At 33.7% G+C, this 18,923-nt stretch overlaps 2 protein-coding genes across 2 annotated transcripts; one reads left to right on the top strand and one right to left on the bottom strand.

Annotated features, from left to right (window-relative positions):
- Positions 1-1,945: 1,945 nt before the first annotated feature.
- On the top strand, positions 1,946-5,624 carry LOC136273521 (uncharacterized). Its single transcript, XM_066078054.1, has 8 exons — positions 1,946-2,215; positions 2,433-2,600; positions 2,928-3,129; positions 3,366-3,557; positions 3,924-4,081; positions 4,203-4,520; positions 4,724-4,828; positions 5,119-5,624. Exons 1-8 carry the CDS (start codon positions 2,195-2,197, stop codon positions 5,269-5,271), a joined length of 1,317 nt encoding a protein of 438 aa, XP_065934126.1. The 5' UTR covers positions 1,946-2,194; the 3' UTR covers positions 5,272-5,624.
- LOC136273524 (caspase-6-like) lies at positions 5,340-14,168 on the bottom strand. The gene is made up of 8 exons (XM_066078059.1): positions 13,880-14,168; positions 13,460-13,640; positions 13,094-13,200; positions 12,483-12,650; positions 11,854-12,073; positions 11,352-11,537; positions 6,915-7,024; positions 5,340-6,592 (listed from the first exon to the last, which is right to left on the bottom strand). The coding sequence occupies exons 2-8, from the start codon at positions 13,605-13,607 to the stop codon at positions 6,446-6,448; spliced, it is 1,086 nt and encodes a 361-aa protein (XP_065934131.1). The 5' UTR covers positions 13,608-13,640; positions 13,880-14,168; the 3' UTR covers positions 5,340-6,445.
- Positions 14,169-18,923: the final 4,755 nt, after the last annotated feature.

Genomic DNA, 18,923 nt, shown 5'->3' on the forward strand with positions numbered 1-18,923 from the left:
TATATGAAACAAAAACCGATGGTATTGTTATCTGTACATTACACTTAAATCAATTTATGTGTACAAGTGCATCGATTACTTGCTTATAAAATTAAACCAATGTCATGATCAAACCTTCATGCATTTAGGGAGCATACGAGTTATTTATATATATAGACTTCGCATAGCCCCCTAACCCCGTCACTACCCTAACTCCGTCACTTTCGGGAAACTCCTCGCCGTTTGAAATCAAGTACGATTATGACGTCATTTTTTACATGTCAAAAATCTTTAATCAAATGTCAACAATTTGCAACGGTTAAATTTAAGAATGTGTCAAAAAATAACAGAATTAAACCTTGTTCATTTAATGCACCATTAATTGTGTGAAATCAGCTAATACTTTTTCACGGGTGCACTAAAATATCGATATTTCTGACATGCGGGCCCATTCGATCATTTACGGTGGTCAGCCATTTTTAGAGATGTCAAAATGAAACATTTCACATGTAATACATTTTTGATTAAGGTAATTAATACATTTTTTTCAGTCCGCAATAGCCTTTGTGCACTACTCTTGATGATAACGTCAAATCGCTCATGCCGTAACTTTTGCCTTATACAGGGTATAGATATATACGGTATATCGCTATTTAGAATATGCTACATTTCTAAAAATGCAATAAATAAATAATATAATAAGTATTATATTAATTAATGATATAAAATATTTGAAATAAGTAAGGACATATAAATCAAACTGCTTCCATACATTCTGAAAAGGCCATTGTGATTGTTGTTACATGGACCCATTTTTTATTTTGGCGATCATTTCATTTCGATGAAATTAAATACAATTAAATTGTATGCACCATTTTTACTTATTATAACTTGGACTAGATACAAATGGAGTTTTAACTAAATTGTTAATGTGTCTTCATTCCCTGCCATATCATAGAGCATGTGGGTGACGGAGTTAGGTTCATAAGTTATGATAGCACGTGTGCTAAACGTCGTATTCAGAGGGCTTATTTGAATAAAAATAAAAATATTTTTGTTAATAATTTTATAAATTATATTGTTTCAGATTATATTTAGTGATTGCAAATGATAAAAACCACAAAAAATAATTTACAGAGAAACGCGGGCGGTTTTCTGCTTATAGTGACGGAGTATGGGTACTCGGGGATAATGGTACTCTATATGTCATTTTGGCCAGAAGCAAAATGTTTCAATGTCGTTGCTATGGAAACTGAGTATGAACTGTCAAAAATATACCCACAGAGAGTCTTCATATGGAACACTCTTTCAAGTCAGAGAGATAAAATTCAATTCTATGATAATGCGTGGCCACATATTTTTGGTGTTTACAGAGAATTGATGTTAAGTAAATCATTCATATGAAGTGGGAAAGAATGCCGTTTCTTGATATTAACACTTTACATGAATTGCTAATTATAGTTTTGATTTGTATATTTGTAATATTGAGAGAATAATGTAATTGTTTATGATTTTGAGTCTTTTTACAGGCTTGCAGTAAATGTGATCGGTTATGTAACGCTTCCGGCTTTCTGGATAACTCATCCATACAAAATGATCTGCGGGGGGCCAGATATTGGGTCATCAGTGTCAGGTAAATTCACGTGCCAAAGGTACAAAAGATGAAATCATACCGCCTTCATACGTTTAAATGACTGAGTTTATAGCAACAAATTTAATACTAAGGTGTACATCCAGTGACCCCAGCACCAACAATCCACACTTTCCCCACATCCCAAACTCAGCCAACGCAGACTCAGCCACCACAAACACAGCCACCACCATCAATTCGAACAACTGCTTCATCTCGACCTATCACTCAAGGTTCGAAGTTCATTCTGGAACTAAATGAACCCGGCGATGAGTTGCCAAATCAGACAAGAAAGTTCCTGCTGTACTTCCAAAGCATAGTGGTTCCTCACATTAACGACGCTGACAACACTATAACCTTTACCCCTCAAAATGGTGGCACCTACTCAGGATTCATGCAGCTGGCATACCTTGGTGCTGGGTTGAGGGGAGATCACTCCAATGATACTGTTCTAGACAAGCACTTGGGCGCGTGTATTCTTATAAACCCAAGGCGTCCTACTGTGTGCAGAACAATCGAGCTTACGCCAGTTTTGACTGGAATCCAAACAACCAGTACCCGTACCAATCGTCAGGATCACTCCTTATGATAACCATGCCTCATCACGTTAGTCTTATAATAAACTTATTTTCATTATTAGAATATAAAAGATATTTAGATATTTTTGTTCGTTTGTTTTTTTTTAGTTCCTGTCAACGATCTAAAGTCCACACTTCTTTCTAAAAAAATTTGTTTACGAAAACATTTCTGATACTTATGCACTGAAGACAAATGTTGGGCATATCGTAAATGATTATTTGAGGAAATGTCCATCCCATTACAGGACTACATATTGAAGGATCAGTTTGCAGCTAACCTAAAATCGACAGTGTACACGTTTAAAGGCTATGAAGGTCCTAGCTGGTTGTTGGATATGGAGGCTCCCCGGGCCTCCATGGAACCAGATCCTGTTGGAGTCCAAGCCATAAAAGCTAACTCCCAGCATCTCCAGGTATGGCTGCAGGTTTAATGACAACCAGTATATCAAAGCACATGGTAAACTTTACATATGGCTATACATTGATTGATTTGTTTATTATACGTTTCATTCATAATTACAATTGATATTTGTATGGAATTTTATAATTGCATGTATTGAACGTCTTTTTGTTTGTCACTGTTCAACGTAAACCATAGGCTAAAGTACAATCTTCTACAGGTTTAATAGCAGTTCAGATATGTTCATTGTTAATATCTGAAAACATGTTCAGCTTCATTTATAAAAGTTTTCTTTAACGATCAATAGATCTGCTCAGTTTTATCCTCTTGTCTTCAACAGGACATTTTGCAAGCGATCGAGAGGGACGCTTCACAGGCCAACCTTGAGGCTTACTGTTCCTTCTCAGACAGTTATGCTGTGGGTAAAGGCATAGGAATGCACGCTAGATTGGCCAGTATATCTCGAGCGTTTGGAACCTCTCATTACCAGGCTCTTGACGGGAAAATCCGACATTGTTTAGAAAAATGGCTGCGAATTGATGGTAAAATTTCCTTACACTTCAAGACAATTTCTTCTTTCAAATGTTATCCCGAAAATCAGTTTTCTTAAAAATATCAGTTTCGTTTTCTTCCTTTTATGTTTCTTGTTGTATACCGTCTTTACGTCTTTTCAATGACTTCGATTGCTCGTCCTATCTGAAAACATCCTTGCTTCTGGTTTCTGGTACCATTTAGAGACTACAATATTGCAAGATTTACTTCTCCATGGTTTCTTTAGACACACTTCCGGAGAGGAACAGGTTCCACTACGACACGGTGTGGGGCGGGCTCTTCCTGAGGGGAGAGGACGGGGAGGCCCACTTCTACACAGACTTTGGGTTCCCCTTCTACAACGACCACCATTTCCATCTCGGCTACTTCCTGTACGCTTTGGCTTACTACGTGAGGCACGACACGGCATGGGCTCAGCGTATGTAGAATAATTCAATCTGATTTCCTTTTGCAATGCTTTTCTGGTGATTAGATGAGCACATTAATTTTAATACTAGTAAGTTCATTTTTTTTTATTGTACGTTTTATGACAATACAATTTCCGTTTGTAATATTTCTCTGACGAGTATTCTCTTGAATCCATTTTTATTGAATTTCTATTGTCTAAGTGAAAACAATCTGGTCCTTTTAATTACTAAATGAAGACTACTTGATAATTTTATTTTGCATTGTTTTATTTTCTGAAGACTAGATCAACATAATCTGATACGATTCCCTCTTGCATTTTTTATCTGGAGACTAGATAAATACAGCTTTAGTAATTCCTTTTTGTAATGATGACTAGAACATCGGCAGAGAATATACGCCCTGGCACGAGACGTCGGGAACCCTAGCTATAAGGACAAGTTCTTCCCCGTGGTTCGTCACAAGGACATCTACATGGGTATATCCTGGGCCTCGGGGGTTGTCCCGGGGGAGAGGCAGGAGGAGTCATCATCTGAGGTGTGAATTTGCGTTAAACCATCATTTGGCTTTCTTTTCAACTTGTGTATTTTTGAAAAAATGTCTGGTTCATAAAAATGGTTCACTATAGGTCGTTTTATGATTTTGCAATCCCTTTTAGTCGTTAAACTGTTACCATGGTCTGGCTGCCCTGGGAGACGCGCTGAACGATCCCATTTTACGAGGAACGGGCCAGGTGATGCTGGCTCTGGAGATCGCCTCCGTGAGAGAATACTACCACGTGCGTGACCACAACTTTAACCAGTTCCCGCCAATTCTGCAGAAGTTTGGGGCGGTGGGACAGATAACCGAGGACAGTTTCCATGTGTACACCTTGGACTGGGGTTGTGACCCCAACGTTTTCCCGATGAGGCATGGGTGTCTAGTCGGCATCCAAATTATCCCTATTACCGCCGTCTCTAGGTACTGGATGGATAAGGTACAGTAATGTTTTCAACTGCCCACTTTATAAAGTGTAAAATATTTAATGCAAGTTCGTCCATCTAAAAGGATTGTGTTCAACTGCCCACTATATAATGTGTAAAAGATTTTATGCCAGTTCGTCCATCTATACAAGTTAATTAAATGATGAAATGTCACGAAACATTCCTTGCGTCATTATTGAGATTACCTACCTTGCAGGACTGGGCCAAACATATCCTGCAGTCATGTGATTGGGCGATTAATCCGTCACACGCGACTGACTACAGCCTCGCCAATCCTAGCGACCTACGTGACTTAGTAACTGTAAGTTAACACTCTACAAACTTATCCATATTTCCAAGTAGAGGTCTGGATGAAAAAGTATCAGAGTTTAATCTCCGTTGATTTTTGTATTTACCTGAGGCGGCCCGATTTTGTAGAATACAATTAATATATCAGATTGATATAATGTTTAACATCAGACTGACAAAAGCTCATTAATCAAGCTTATTTCAGACTGCCAAAGATGAGAGGAATATTTTATAAGATCTACGTTGTACGTGTTTATATAACAGAATCATGTCATGATAATCATCTGATATTTTTATTTTAAGGGTTGGAAAGCATTCTGTTATGCCGGAATCGCGCCATATGACGAATCTCATAAAATAGCGGCAGCCAACTACTTGAGGGACAAATACCCACGTGACCTGGTGTCTGGGACAGGAGCGGCCAGTACTCTGCTATTTATATACGAACGGACTTAAAAATTTTAACATGATTTTGATAGAACAAATCATTGAACTTTTGCACTATTTTGAAGAAAAAAATACAGTCTTTTTATTAATGCTTCCTTTATTCATTCATGTATACACAATTTAAAACAATTCAAACGGCACAAAAATTCACTGTAACTTACAACTTTCAGTCACATACTTCAGATGAGCAGTAACAAACAAATCATTATATTGGTTACAATCATAAACGTGTTTTACACAGGTAACTTATTCTATTTCATTACAATTGATTACTACAAACACGCAATTAATATAACTACAAGAATGTGTAATAAAAGAAATCAAATATGGCAGTAGAAAAAACTACTGCTGAAAAAAATGAATACTCAGGGTTTTTTGTTGTAATTTTAAACTAAAAATCATACCTTATTTTGATTTGCGCAATAGTCAGAAAATACAACTGGACGTTGATTAAGGGAATGAAAGAAGTAAAGATATTGGGAAATTATTTAGATGTACAAATTAAGATGAGTTGGATAATGAGGGACGTTTCCAGATCTATTTACGAAGGCAACTAACAATAGGGTTGTTAGGAAAAGCATAACTGTTACAGTACCATGAGCAGAAGTACATTGAGAAACAAATCACGACATCATTTATTCCTGATGTATCTACATGTAGAGCATATTCTTCTATATGGCTTAGTTTCATGTTCAAAATGACAAAAAAGAATAAGTCAGTGTGAAGTATGAGAGTCATCCCACATTGAAACTGAATTTCTATAATACTTCAGTCAATTAGGGGTTAATGAGAAGATAATTTTGACTTCATTGTACATAAATTATCCTAGGAACACCTTGCTACTTCCAACATTATTTTGACTGGGTTTAACTGAGTAAAAATAAAAAGAGGGCTTACATATACATGTATTTGCATATACATTTGAAGGTACGAATCTGTTTCAATACATATCACCTATAGCTACTGATTTCTCTGAAAAAAGCATAAGGTCATGAAGGTAGATGTGCTATTCCAATACACGTACTTGTCTATTTCCCATTTCCCCAACAAAGGGAACAAGGCATGCTTTTTTAGCGAGATGTGAAAGTATCTGGTTCATGAGCAATGCCAAGGCTGAGAATAGTGAAACATTTAGTTTCTTTCGCATTCCAAGGATGAATGTATACAGCTTAATTTTCTGTGTCTATATACACTTTGGGTGTACTCTTTTGTCTCCATAGATTCCAGGAAAAAAGAAGAGTTTTTTCCTGAGAGATGATTCGTACTTAGAGACAGTAACAAAATGGCTTCCAACATCTCTCGCCTTGCCTTTACTGACAATATAATTTACCTGACAAAACAAAAATATTATTGCTGTATAGAATTCAACTCAGCCATTACTGTAAATGTTTTCTTTCTGGCAAAAAGCAACTTCTGCTAAATAAAGCACACCACTAAATTCAATGCACAAGGTTAGTTAAGAAATTTGCTGATTGGAATTCACGATTTATTGAAAAAAAAATCAATCTCTCGCTAAATAAGGTACACCTTATTAATTATAATACATAACATTTACAGTATACTACAAGAGAAACAAAACTGAAATAATCACAACTACATCAAATTTTCCTATTAGATTTACATTTAATTTATGGCTCATTGACAAGTCTTACCTTTCCAAGCATATCAACAAGATCCTTAACATGTGATTCAAATTTGAAAATCCAAACAATGGCCTGCATAAACCAGGATCCAGCATCCGTCTTCCTCCACGACAGTGAACCTGCAAAAAGCAGGACATTATGCTGATTCCACATACATTTCAGTTCTACCATAAGACAATTGATCTTACAATGTATTTGTTTAAAACTGCTTGGTCTGATTTTTTTTATCAAGCTTTGTGTATGCTTTAAAACGATGGTTATGATTAGTATGTCGATAATAATAGTCACTGCAGTAGTTTTGTCATTATTGCGCAATTATGCCATATTTCAATGATGTACAAAATTTGTTTACAAAACAAACGGTATAAAAGGGTATCGCGTTATTTCGTCTCATATTAAAGCTCGCCCCTGACGTTGAAGCGGGTATGATTGTATTACAATTTTGACATATAGTTAATGTCAGCAAATGAAGGCTTTGAAAAGGGACTACTATCAACAACTCAGAAACTAGGAATAATATATATCTTGCCAAAAGAAGACAAATGTAGAGAATATTTAAAAAATTGGAGACCAATATCACTTTTAAATGTATCTTATAAACTAATATCAGCATGTATCGCAAACAAACTAAAACAAGTACTAGACTATAAATGAAAATCAAAAGGGTTTTTTAAAGGGTAGGTTTATCGGAGAAAACACCCGTTTTGTTTATGATATTATTAATGAAACAAAAATAAGGCAAATTCCTGAAATGATATTACTTATTAGTCCCCTACCGGTTTCACCGGAGGGGACTATAGCTTTCCTCTGCGTCCGTCAGTCCGTCTGTCCGTCCGTCCGTCCGTCCGTCTGTCCGTCTGTCTGTCCGTCCGTCAGTCCGTCTGTCTGTCCCACTTCAGTTTTCCACACTTTTTTTCTTTATGCATTTTAGGAATAATATGAAACTTGCTGAACAGCTTCAAAATGTCAAACTACAGATCAAGTTTACACTTAAGTAGCGTCTGATTGACATATTTTCGAGAAAATTATTTTTTTATATTCCAATTTTTTTAATGTTCGGGTTCGTTATCGGGTTCGGTGTGTATTGAATAAACGAGGTCAGTATGTAGTCAGTAATTATATCGTGCGTTACTTGTACCATTCCTTTTCCTGTTCCATTCCTTTTATCATTTCTAACAAACAAATAAATTCTATAAAATAGTGTCAAGCATTGTCTTGTAAATTTAATCGGCAGGGTTTTTTGTAGTATTACAATCGGGTTCGTTGTCGGGTTGGGCTGTTTAACTGTTTGGTTTGATTCGGGGTACAGAAGACGGTAAGAAATGATATTGGGCATAACAGTGCATTGTTTTCACAAATTTTTACCAGCGAATACAGAATAGACTTGGCGAAATTACAGGAGATGAAATAAAGAGTATTATTTTACCTATTTTGTATTTAATTTCTATATCAACTATATAGTTTTAATTTTTCTGTTCTTTTATCTCTGATTAAAGCATGACATCTCGTTTACAATAGCTCTAAAATAGCTGTGTGCTTGGAAGCTTTCATAGAAGAATACAAACCGGTAGGGGACGTGTATTGCTTATGCAATACTCTCAGAATGCTTGTTGATTTTGAAAAAGCTTTCGACTCGATATCATGGTCTTTTATGTTCAAGCCACTTAATTTTTTCAATTTTGGTCCAAATATTATTAGATGGGTGAAAACACTTTATACAGATGCAAAGTTATGTGTGATTCAAAATTGAATTTTTTCAGATTTTTCAATATTGGGCGCGGATGTCGACAAGGAGATCCAATTTCACCATATCTTTTAATATAATATTATGTGTAGAAATCATGTGTATTATGATAAGACAAAAATAGACATATCAAAGGAATACACATACAAAGAGATTTCTGTTTGTTTCAATATGCGGATGATACAATTATGTTTTAGATGGAACAGAAAAAAGTTTGAAATCAGCTTTAGATCTCTTTCAATTTTCAAAATATTCAGGGTTAAAACCAAAACTTCGGAAAAACCAAGGCCATTTGGAATAGGTCAAAGTTAGGAAACAAGGATATTTTATGCTCTAGTTTTTAAATACAATGGACAAACGAGGATTTCAATGTATTAGGAATTAAATTCAACTCAAGTCTAAATAATATTACAAAAATAAATTTTGATCATAAACTTTCTTTGATAATCAAGGAAATTAATAACTGGAATAAAAGGTAGTTAACTCCCTTAGGAAAGATAACTGTTATAAAGTCAATATTACTACCTAAATTGACAGATCTTTTCATAACGTTGCTTACACCAAGTAAAGAGTGGTTAAAACAAGTGGAAAAAAACTTTTTCCAATTCATTTGGAATGGAAAAAATGATAAAATATCAAGAGCATTATTAATTCAGGAGTTTACTGATGGGGGCTCCAAATGGTACATTTAGATTGCTACATCAAATCACTGAAACTGTCTTGGTTCAGGAGAATTTTACAATCAAAAGATAATCTACTGAGTACTCTCTATAGCATAATTACAAGAAGTACAATATCTAAACTTTTGCAATTAGGATCTGATTATTCAAAAAAAAAATCTCTCAAATAGTATCAACAACTTATTTTGGAAAGACACTTTAATATCATATAGTGATTACATTGACATTGTACATAAATCATTGAATGCACAACACATTCCTGTCTGCTTTAAGCCTTAAATCAAAATTTATAAAAAAATCACTGTTTTTTTAAGTTTATATAAGAAAGTCTTTCTGTATTTGTCTGATTTTTTTAATGATCTTGGAGAGTTTATCCAGCTTGATGAATTTGGTGTTAATCTGCCATTAACCACAGTACTTGGATTAAAAAAAGTCATTTGTCTACATATTATGCACATATTCTGCACATAAGCAATTTCCTCTCCTACCAGCATCTATAAATATTTTACAAAAAAAATAACAAAGAAGTGTATAATGTGTTTATTCAAGATATCCATTTTTGTGCTACACATGAACATAAATGGGAAACTTTACTTGAGTTAGATGATACATTTACTTGGAAATCAAAGTATAATGCACTTTTTAATTGTACAAAAGACAGTAAACTATTATTGTTGGAATATAGGATATTCCATAGAATTCTAGGAACAAAAAAATATTTATTTAATTGCAAAATTACATGCAATTACAAATGCAATCTTTGTACAAATGAACCTGAGTCAATTGAACATTTGTTTTTTTATTGTCATAAGAGTAAACAATTATGGGTGCAATTAGAGCATTTTTTGTCATTTTATTGTCATTTTGATATAAACTTCTTATTAAGTGAAGTAATATTTGGCTTTACAAGAGAAAAAAATGATATTGTTAATATTTTGATATTATAAACAAAAAATATATTTTTTTAACAAATTAAGGAAAAGTTCTGATCTCCATATTAGCGAGTTATTGAAATCAATATTGGCATATTATTTGGTAGAGAAAAAGTTGTTTGCAATAAAAATGAGATGTGATGAATTTATTACTAGGTGGAAAACTATTGAGAATCTTATTGCAAACATTCATGCTTAATTATTTTTAATCATCTCCATATGCTTACTTGCTATAATGGGCATTACACATATATCTATATCAACATGTATTTCTGACATGCATCATATACTGCAGTAACCCCTGAGGTACCGTGGTACATTGTAACTATACATTTAGAATGAGTGTGAGAGTGAAAGTTTGTGTTCTGTCTTTTTGGTGTGTTTGTCTTTATATAAAGAACTATTGTATTGAATGGTAATAAAAGAAATAAAGCATGGAAGAAAAAAAAAAAAAAAAAAAAACTTTGACATCGCTATTAATATAGGTCATAATGTTTTGGCAAATCAAAAATAATTTTTTTTTAGAATTTGTTCAAAAATACTTCTTAAGTTTTTCTTTACGATTGATGCCTAACATGTGGGTTGAATAAACCTATCAATTGGGGGACGAAACTAAGCGTTAACATTTTCTAAACATTCCCACGAATTGGGTTTTTTGTGTTCTCATCCAGGAATTATTTTTATTTACTTTGAATATTAATACATGGCACTTAAAAAGGAGATTGATTCTGATGGTGTAAATATATACAGGCAAAAATCTATAACTTTCCAGAATAATTGGCTTGTACAGAAAATTATTTGATGCTGTAATAGCCAAAATATCAGACCAGGAATTCAAATAATATTGCAAAAACATGATGAAAGACAAAACATTTACAGTAAACCATGGTTATAGCGAACACACTTATAATGAACTGACCCTTACAGCAAAGTGATTTTCATTCCCCATGATGTTCTTTCGTGTTGTAAACTTAAAGGATATAACGAATTACGCTTATATTGAAGCAAAATTGTTCGTCCCTGGTGCTAAGTTAAAAGCGTGTTTTACTGATTTTACATAACAAAAAAAAAAAAATGACGCACAGCCTACCTTCCGGAGTGGAGTATGCCACAAGGAAGTCGGATTTGGAATGGACAGTTTGTGTGGCGGATATATTGGGCTCCTGTTCAACATTTATGTCCGGAGCATTCATTCCATCCACACGATCACCACCCCCATCCCCTTGTGAACCGTTCTCGCCAGGACCTTCCGATGAACAAACCATTTCTCTCTTGTCTGCACATGGTAATAAGCATAGTTAATCAACGTGTTCAAAGCTTTGCTGAATACAATCTAGAATACACCTACACTTGAAACAGGTCCCACCATCATTAAAATATTTTAAACTACTCAACAAGGTTTAGAACTCAAATACTTTGAAGAAAAACTAATGACTATGAGGTCTGTACTCAGACTTGAGGAAAGTCGGTGATGGCAGGACCAGTTCTACTCTGCTGAAAGCAACTCTATAAAAATGAATTATTTTATCAATTTGGTTAAAGGTATGTCAAGCATAGACTTGATTTCTTTAGAATTTTTTAAGCAGACTCACCACCACGACAGGCCTGGATAAGAAAAATTTTGGGTTTTTCGTACATTTCTGGACAGTTGTTTGGCTCAAACATCTCGGTGAGTGTTGTGACAGGAACAGAAATTCCATCAATTCCACACACTCCTTTTTCGTCACCATGAGTTAAAATGATAAAAATGAAACAGTCACTGTCCTTTATCTTGTCACACTTGCTGATAGATTCAGTCTTCTTTCTTATCTCCTGAAAAATAGTTACTAGTCTGAATCACAGGTCTATGTACATGTAAGACGGTAAAAGAAACATAATTCATTTTCAGTAGATTATTAGAATAATGTAGAAAGTGGAACAATTAAGTAACAATGAAGTACATTTGTTTTCAAGGATCAGGGATTTAAGGATTTGCCTTTGGATTAAGAGCATTTTTGTCTCTCAGGTTGTGGTGCATCAGGATAAATGCTGCACTTTTTAATTTATAAAAGGGGAATAACTCATTGTTTAAAATGTTTATTAAAATGCGAGTTATTCTCCTGCAAGTACTGTAATAAAATAAAAAAAATAAAAATACAGGTCTTATCCAATTCATCTTCTTAAACCAGAAGAAACTACCTGTAAATGAACAATGTGTTGATAAAAAGAGAGAATGACCTACCTCAGCTGTTAAATTATTTTCTACAATAACTTCAAAGTGAAGGTCTGTGAATAACTTCTTTAGATTGTCTCTGTCAAACTTTGTTCCATCTCTTTGAGAAAGGGTGTGAAATTGTTCGTTGTTGATGAGGTAAACCAATCCTCGACATTCTCGTCGCATACTGTATACCTTACACATAAAAAAAATCTAAATTTGTAGTATTAAGGGTTTACAATTGAAAAACTACTACCTTACCTGAATTTACATTGCAGAAAGTTTACTGTGTAGAATATAGTGTATATGAAAATGAGTTTGTTGATACTTTGGGGGGGGCTGGCATTGTATATTACTTCAATTTCACTGCTATTTTCCTTATTTTCACATAATCCCCCAAAAAGTGGAGGGGGGGGGGCAACTCCATGATAATTCAATTTTTTATATCTAAATTTTAAAAAATTAGATGCTGCGGGAAAAAGTGGGGGGGGGGGGGGTGCAGGCCCCCCCTGATGCAACATGCCTGCAATTACAATGTTAACATGCAAATAAGATAATGTAGCCCAGAATATATCATCTAGTACATGTATAACTGTTACAATTTCATCTCAGATGGAAAAATAATCTAGGAAAAATACCTCATCTGTGTTGTAATACTGGAGAAAGCAGCAGGGGTCGTTAGGTCTTAGATAGGTCAGAGGTTCTTTCATCATGTCAAAATGTTCCTTGTGAAGGGGAGGCCACTCTGTACAAGAAAGGTGATTTTGTTAATACAGTCATTTGACAAGTCTGACCATTAGAATTCTGATGTGTGTAATAGAAAAACATGCACATATTATTTAAAATAATTTTTTAAAGATACATGACTCAAGATGCAAAATTCAAACTATTATAATAGAAAAAAATGCATAAGATTAGTATTTTGATTTTGACTAAATGTGCTTTCGATTTGTGATATAAATATCAAGTGAGACAGAGATTCTGAAAAATGTTTGTCTAATTACCTGATGGCTCCCTCTTCAGAGCATGCTTTTCTTGGGCTAACAGATAAGGAGCCAACTTCTTGGCACACTCTTCATTGTGTGTCTCCATAAAGGCATTAAACAAACACTGGGGCACCCTAGGGCCTCGTTTCATCAGTATATCCAACATCTTTCCTACTTTCTTGGATGTGGTGTTCTCTGCCTATGGGTTTCATACGTTATGTATAATTATTCAGCTATTCCTAGTTTACAAATGTTTACAATATTATTTACGTACATTGCTCACGGGACCCGAAGGCCCCGGTGAGCTAAAAAAGAAAGTTCCACATTGTATATTAGATGAACGTCAAATTCAGTATTTGCACATATCATAGTCATATAGTTACCGTTCTAATGCTGATTTTTGGGGGAATTTCCGTGATATAGGAGGGTCTATCCTACCTTTATCTGCTCCTTTTGATTGTCGGTTATGATCGGAGGGTTAGTTTCTCCAAACAGATATTACGCAACATCAAGTGGGTCTGCAATGTTGTTTTTGAAGTAGGAATAGTTCCTGCGAATAGAATTTTCCCACTCGTCCTCGTTTGCCATATTCTGATATTCGCTTGGTTTGGTTTAAAACGAAAGTAGATCTTTCAGCTTATCAAGGGTTTCCAGTGAATCTGCCCCCATAGTTTTTCATCATTTACGTCTAAATGTTTCGGTTTCGATTAATAATTAAAACACATAATATTAATTTTTCAGATAAAATATAAGTATGCAGTGTATACTTTTTTTAAATACTTGCAAACTAAGATATACATACAGTGACTTGTACAATGTATTTACAAGCTATATAAGGATTAACCCTTTTTACATTTGGACACCGCCATTCCACTGTACGAAAATATATTGCACCACATTGTATAGCTGTACATACACTAATGCGCAAAATATATGTCAATTTCTTGTTTTTTCCCTCTATATTTCACTGCAGACAAGACTAGTTTTTAAAAAGTTTTCTGATGTTATTTTTTGTCATATTTTGAAAAAGTTTAACTTTATATTGATTACAGTCGATTCAATTTGCACTTGTTGACACACATTGAAATAGTTTTTGACAACTCATTTGTAAAGTTTGATAGTTTAAACACAACACAATATTTTTAAGAGCTCTACTATATATATTCTTTGCAATGCAAGCCGAAGCCGAGTCTTACTTGTTATATTAATATTAAAACTCAGAACCAGAAGGTTTGGAAATATTTAAATAACTATATGGTGCAAAAAAAGCTATACAGAAATTGCAATCCAAGTTTTTTCAATACGGCTAAGGGGTTTCTTTTTAACTGCTCTTTAAAAAATGTTGGTTTTCAATGAAATTCTTGTATATAGTGAAAAGAAAAAAATTGAATTGAAAAGAATTTCAATTGGCACATGAGTGTAGTTTCCCCGTCAATAAAGTTGAGGTAAAGTAAAATTGCCTCATGAATATTAAGTTTTAAGATCCTCTTCAATAATTTTTTCTTCATTTTTTTTTTATTGGTTCAAAATTCTACTTAATTCGTGTAATATAAGAAAAGATATGGGTAACCACATATCCAAATATTTGACTTTTAAATAACTTGAATTTTCACTGTGTTCAGTTGATCTCTAATTTAAAACACTGAACTTGTTAAAGAAATTGGTGTACTATGAGGGTTGTTCGGAAATTATTGAGACATTTACTCTTACTACCTTAGGAAAAAAGATAAATCATTAAAATTTCACCTATAAATAAACCAGGATGTCTTTTATTAACGTAAATATTTTTAAGTTAATGACATCATTTGTTCATTCCTGGTAAGCTAGCAAAGTTGCCAACATCCAATGATCCGGCGCAACCACAAATTCATCGCAACGTCATACATTAACGTTTTTTTCTTGGTCCTTTGTTATTTTAAAACACCTTTCAAACGAACGGAAAACATGAACTATTCTTCATTTTTCATCTTTTCTTTTTATTTCAAAATGGCAACAGTTACATATACTTTCTATTCTTGATTTTTTTAAAATCGAGCCATTTCTTCCCAAAAGTCAACTTACTGTGAAACTTCTTTTACATTCATTCTGTACATATCTTAGAACTGTTAAAATTAGTTTATGTTGTAAAAAAGTACGTGATATTTAGTCGCTTTGTCTTAATTCTAGTTTTAAACAATCGGTAAATAAACCCCGATTTACTGAAGCTTTTGACCCTTTCCCATCGTATAGTTTAAATTTAAGCAATTTCTTGGCCAAAAAATGTCTTCTTTCGAGATTCATATCAATTTTATACATATTCGCTGCGCTGCCTTAACATCAAAATTTAACAAACCGCCTCAGTCAGATTTCAATATTATAATGCTTTTTTGCCAAACTGATAATTCAATAATTTTTATACAAAAATGTATCACTGGCACTATTAATCTACAGTTCAAGAGCTTTCTAAACACGTAAGCCCACACTTTTAATAAAGAATGACATTAAAAATTGTAAAAATCTTAAAAGTTGTATAAAAATTATAACTTCATCATACACTGTATAAAGACATAATATGAATATTTTTGTTCATATATATTTCTTATTAGCCTTTCAGTAAAGTCTCTTCTCTACGAAAGCCCATTGAGCTCATTTTCGTAAGTAAAAAAATATTTTTTTCGCGAATAAACGCGTTAGTTTCGCGACTAAACGCGAAAGTTTCGCGATAAAACGCGTTATTTTCGCGAATTAACGAGTAACTTTCGCCAATAAACGCGTTAGTTTCGCAAAATAACGCGTATCTTTCGCGAATAAACGCGAAAGTTTCGCGAATAAACGCGGAACTATCGCAAATAAACGCGAAACTTACGTGTTATATCGCGTTTTTTTACGCCAATATACGCGAAACTTATATTTAAATATTGTTATTTCATAGAAGAACCCCTATGAAGAATAATTACTGAAAAACAAATGTATTAATTTACATAAAACAAAATAATATTATATAAAGATGTCATGTAAATGAATAAGATTTAACTTTATACAAATTAACATAAATTCAAACGTTGGAAATCTTTAAAATAAAGTAAAAAAAAGTGCTGATTTTCAAAGGACATAATCGCGCTTCTCACATTCTAATGGGCGCTGTATTATTTAAAAAAGAGGCAGCAACATTTTTTGATTATAACGATTTTAATTCGAATTAAACGTTTTATAAAGATTCATTTTAGAATTTAAAGGATATCATTGTTTAAATCGTTATGATATATGTTATATCGCCGCGACATAAACTAACGTCTAGTTTAATATCAGAAAGATAAGTCAAGATGTGAATTGAAATTTTTAAGCTTTTGTTCAAATCTAGATGACGTTAATTCGTCTTCCAAATTAATCAGATATTTCATTTGAAAATTAATACTAAGATTTTAAAAGTTTCCGACGGTTGAATATCAATTTTATATGAAAAAGATAACCAATGAATGCCTGTTCGAACACAGGCTCGATGAACAAATGAAAATCTTAATATGATGCTCAAACTTATTATCTACATTGGACAAATAACATATAAAAATGTTATGAAGTTTTATTAGATTTATTATTATCTATATGCAAAAAAGATAATTTTTTCTTCATAAATCAACGTAATACAGATATTGTAATAATAATGAATAATAAATATTTTATGATATAAAACTTAAAATGTGTTTGTTTTCAATCATTTTTCTTCATAAGGGTTTTGTATGAAATGACAAAATTAATATAATAGTTTCGCGTTTATTCGCGAAAGTTTCGCGTTAATTCGCGAAAGTTTCGCATTTATTCGTGAAAGTTAGGCGTTTATTCGCGAAAGTTTCGCGTTTATTCGCGAAACTAACGCGTTAATCCTCGAAGGTTACGCGTTTATTCGCGAAAGTTTCGCGTTTATTCGCGAAACTAACGCGTTTATTCGCGAAAGTTACGCGTTTATTCGCGAAAGTTTCGCGTTTATTCGCGAAACTAACGCGTTTCATCGCGAAAGTTTCGCGTTTATTCGCGAAAAAAATATTTCTTTTACCCACGAAAATGAGCTCAATGGGCTTTCGTACTTCTCTCATTGACATTTGGCGGAAAAAAATGTACATACATGTATACACAAGGGGCTCAAAATTATGCGTCTGAAATGCTGAAAACTCACCAGCTTTGTTCTGGACCCATTGGATTAATAATTCGATTGGATTGAAGATAAATATACATAAATATACATGGACAAATAATATTGCCGTTTGCATGCTAGTATCCAAAAAGTTACCTGTGGTTAGAAATCACGTGGTAAATCATTATAACATTTAACAGGTCAAAGTATACCGTTAACAACAAAGAATGCAAACGCAAGAAGAAACAATTTTTTGTGTGTTTAACCATAAGCACATGTTTGTCGATTGATATCCTTTTAACATAAGCTTATGTGTATAAATATACAACTACCATTAAAAGGAGAACAATAGGCAAACATGCGCTGACTAAGTCTGTAAAAAAAGTGGGCGTCTTCATTATCCTATGAAGATTCAAGAAAATGTAATGACCCCTAGCTACCTCTGAAAACGATTTCGTTCTTTGTAAATATAAACTTTGTATTAATATAAAAACATACATGTAAAGTTGCAGTTATGACATTGACAATTCCTACAATTAAATAAAATATCCCCATTTAAAACATTTATTTTGTCGCAATTCTAAAATCACCTGAAGTGCTTTGTTCAAATCTTGATCTCCGGGGGTAGAGTGGGACCACTGGGGGGGGGGGGGTGTCTAGAAAAGCTCTCAGTTATGTGAAAGGATCTTTAGATAGGTTAGATTCAAGATTGTTCAAATCATGATCCTCGGGGTAGGTTGGGGCCACAATGGATGGGAGTGTCAATTTTTTTATTTTACGAAAAAATATATACCCGGTACTGTAGAGAAAAATATTTTAAAAAACTTTTCAAAAACCATTTTACCAGAAAAGCTGTATCTTGTGTAGAAGCACCCTCAGATAGGGTAGATTCAATTTTTTGTCAAATCACGAGTCCCAAAGTTATGTGGGGTCACAATGGGGGCCACATTTTTAGCTAGAAATAGCCTATATAGAGAAAACTCTTTAAAACCCTTCTTCCAAAAAACAAATCGACCATAAAATCTGTAACTTGTGTGGGAGCATCCTCAGATAGTGTAAATTCAAGTTTGTCCAAATCATGATCCTCAGGGGTAGGTTGGGACCACAATGAAGGGGAATAAATTTTATAGGAAAAAAAAACTGAACTGTAATAATGATGAAATTACTTTAATGCAAGCTTCTTGACATATCGTTGATTCTGGTTGATTCTCAATTGTTTAGATTGTGGCTTTTTTCTGTTATATTGACACCTTCATATTTCACATGAACAGCAATCTGTTATGGCGGAATCGTGCCATAAGACGAATCTCATAAAATAGCGACGGCAAACTACTTGAGGGACAAATACCCACGTGACCTGGTATCGGAGACAGA

This window comes from Magallana gigas, chromosome 3 (assembly GCF_963853765.1).
Source record: "Magallana gigas chromosome 3, xbMagGiga1.1, whole genome shotgun sequence".
Taxonomy (NCBI): domain Eukaryota; kingdom Metazoa; phylum Mollusca; class Bivalvia; order Ostreida; family Ostreidae; genus Magallana; species Magallana gigas.

Bases quoted from the DNA above. Each gene is read 5' to 3' on its own strand.
- LOC136273521 (XM_066078054.1), top strand. From the start codon at position 2,195: ATGATAACCATGCCTCATCAC. The intron at 4,082-4,202 runs GTGTGAATTTGC...AATCCCTTTTAG, and splicing joins AGGAGGAGTCATCATCTGAG to TCGTTAAACTGTTACCATGG. The intron at 4,829-5,118 runs GTAAGTTAACAC...TTTTATTTTAAG, and splicing joins ACCTACGTGACTTAGTAACT to GGTTGGAAAGCATTCTGTTA.
- LOC136273524 (XM_066078059.1), bottom strand. From the start codon at position 13,607: ATGTTGGATATACTGATGAAACGAGGCCCTAGGGTGCCCCAGTGTTTG. The intron at 12,074-12,482 runs GTAGGTCATTCT...ACTATTTTTCAG, and splicing joins AAAATAATTTAACAGCTGAG to GAGATAAGAAAGAAGACTGA. The intron at 11,538-11,853 runs GTGAGTCTGCTT...TACCATGTGCAG, and splicing joins TATCCAGGCCTGTCGTGGTG to ACAAGAGAGAAATGGTTTGT.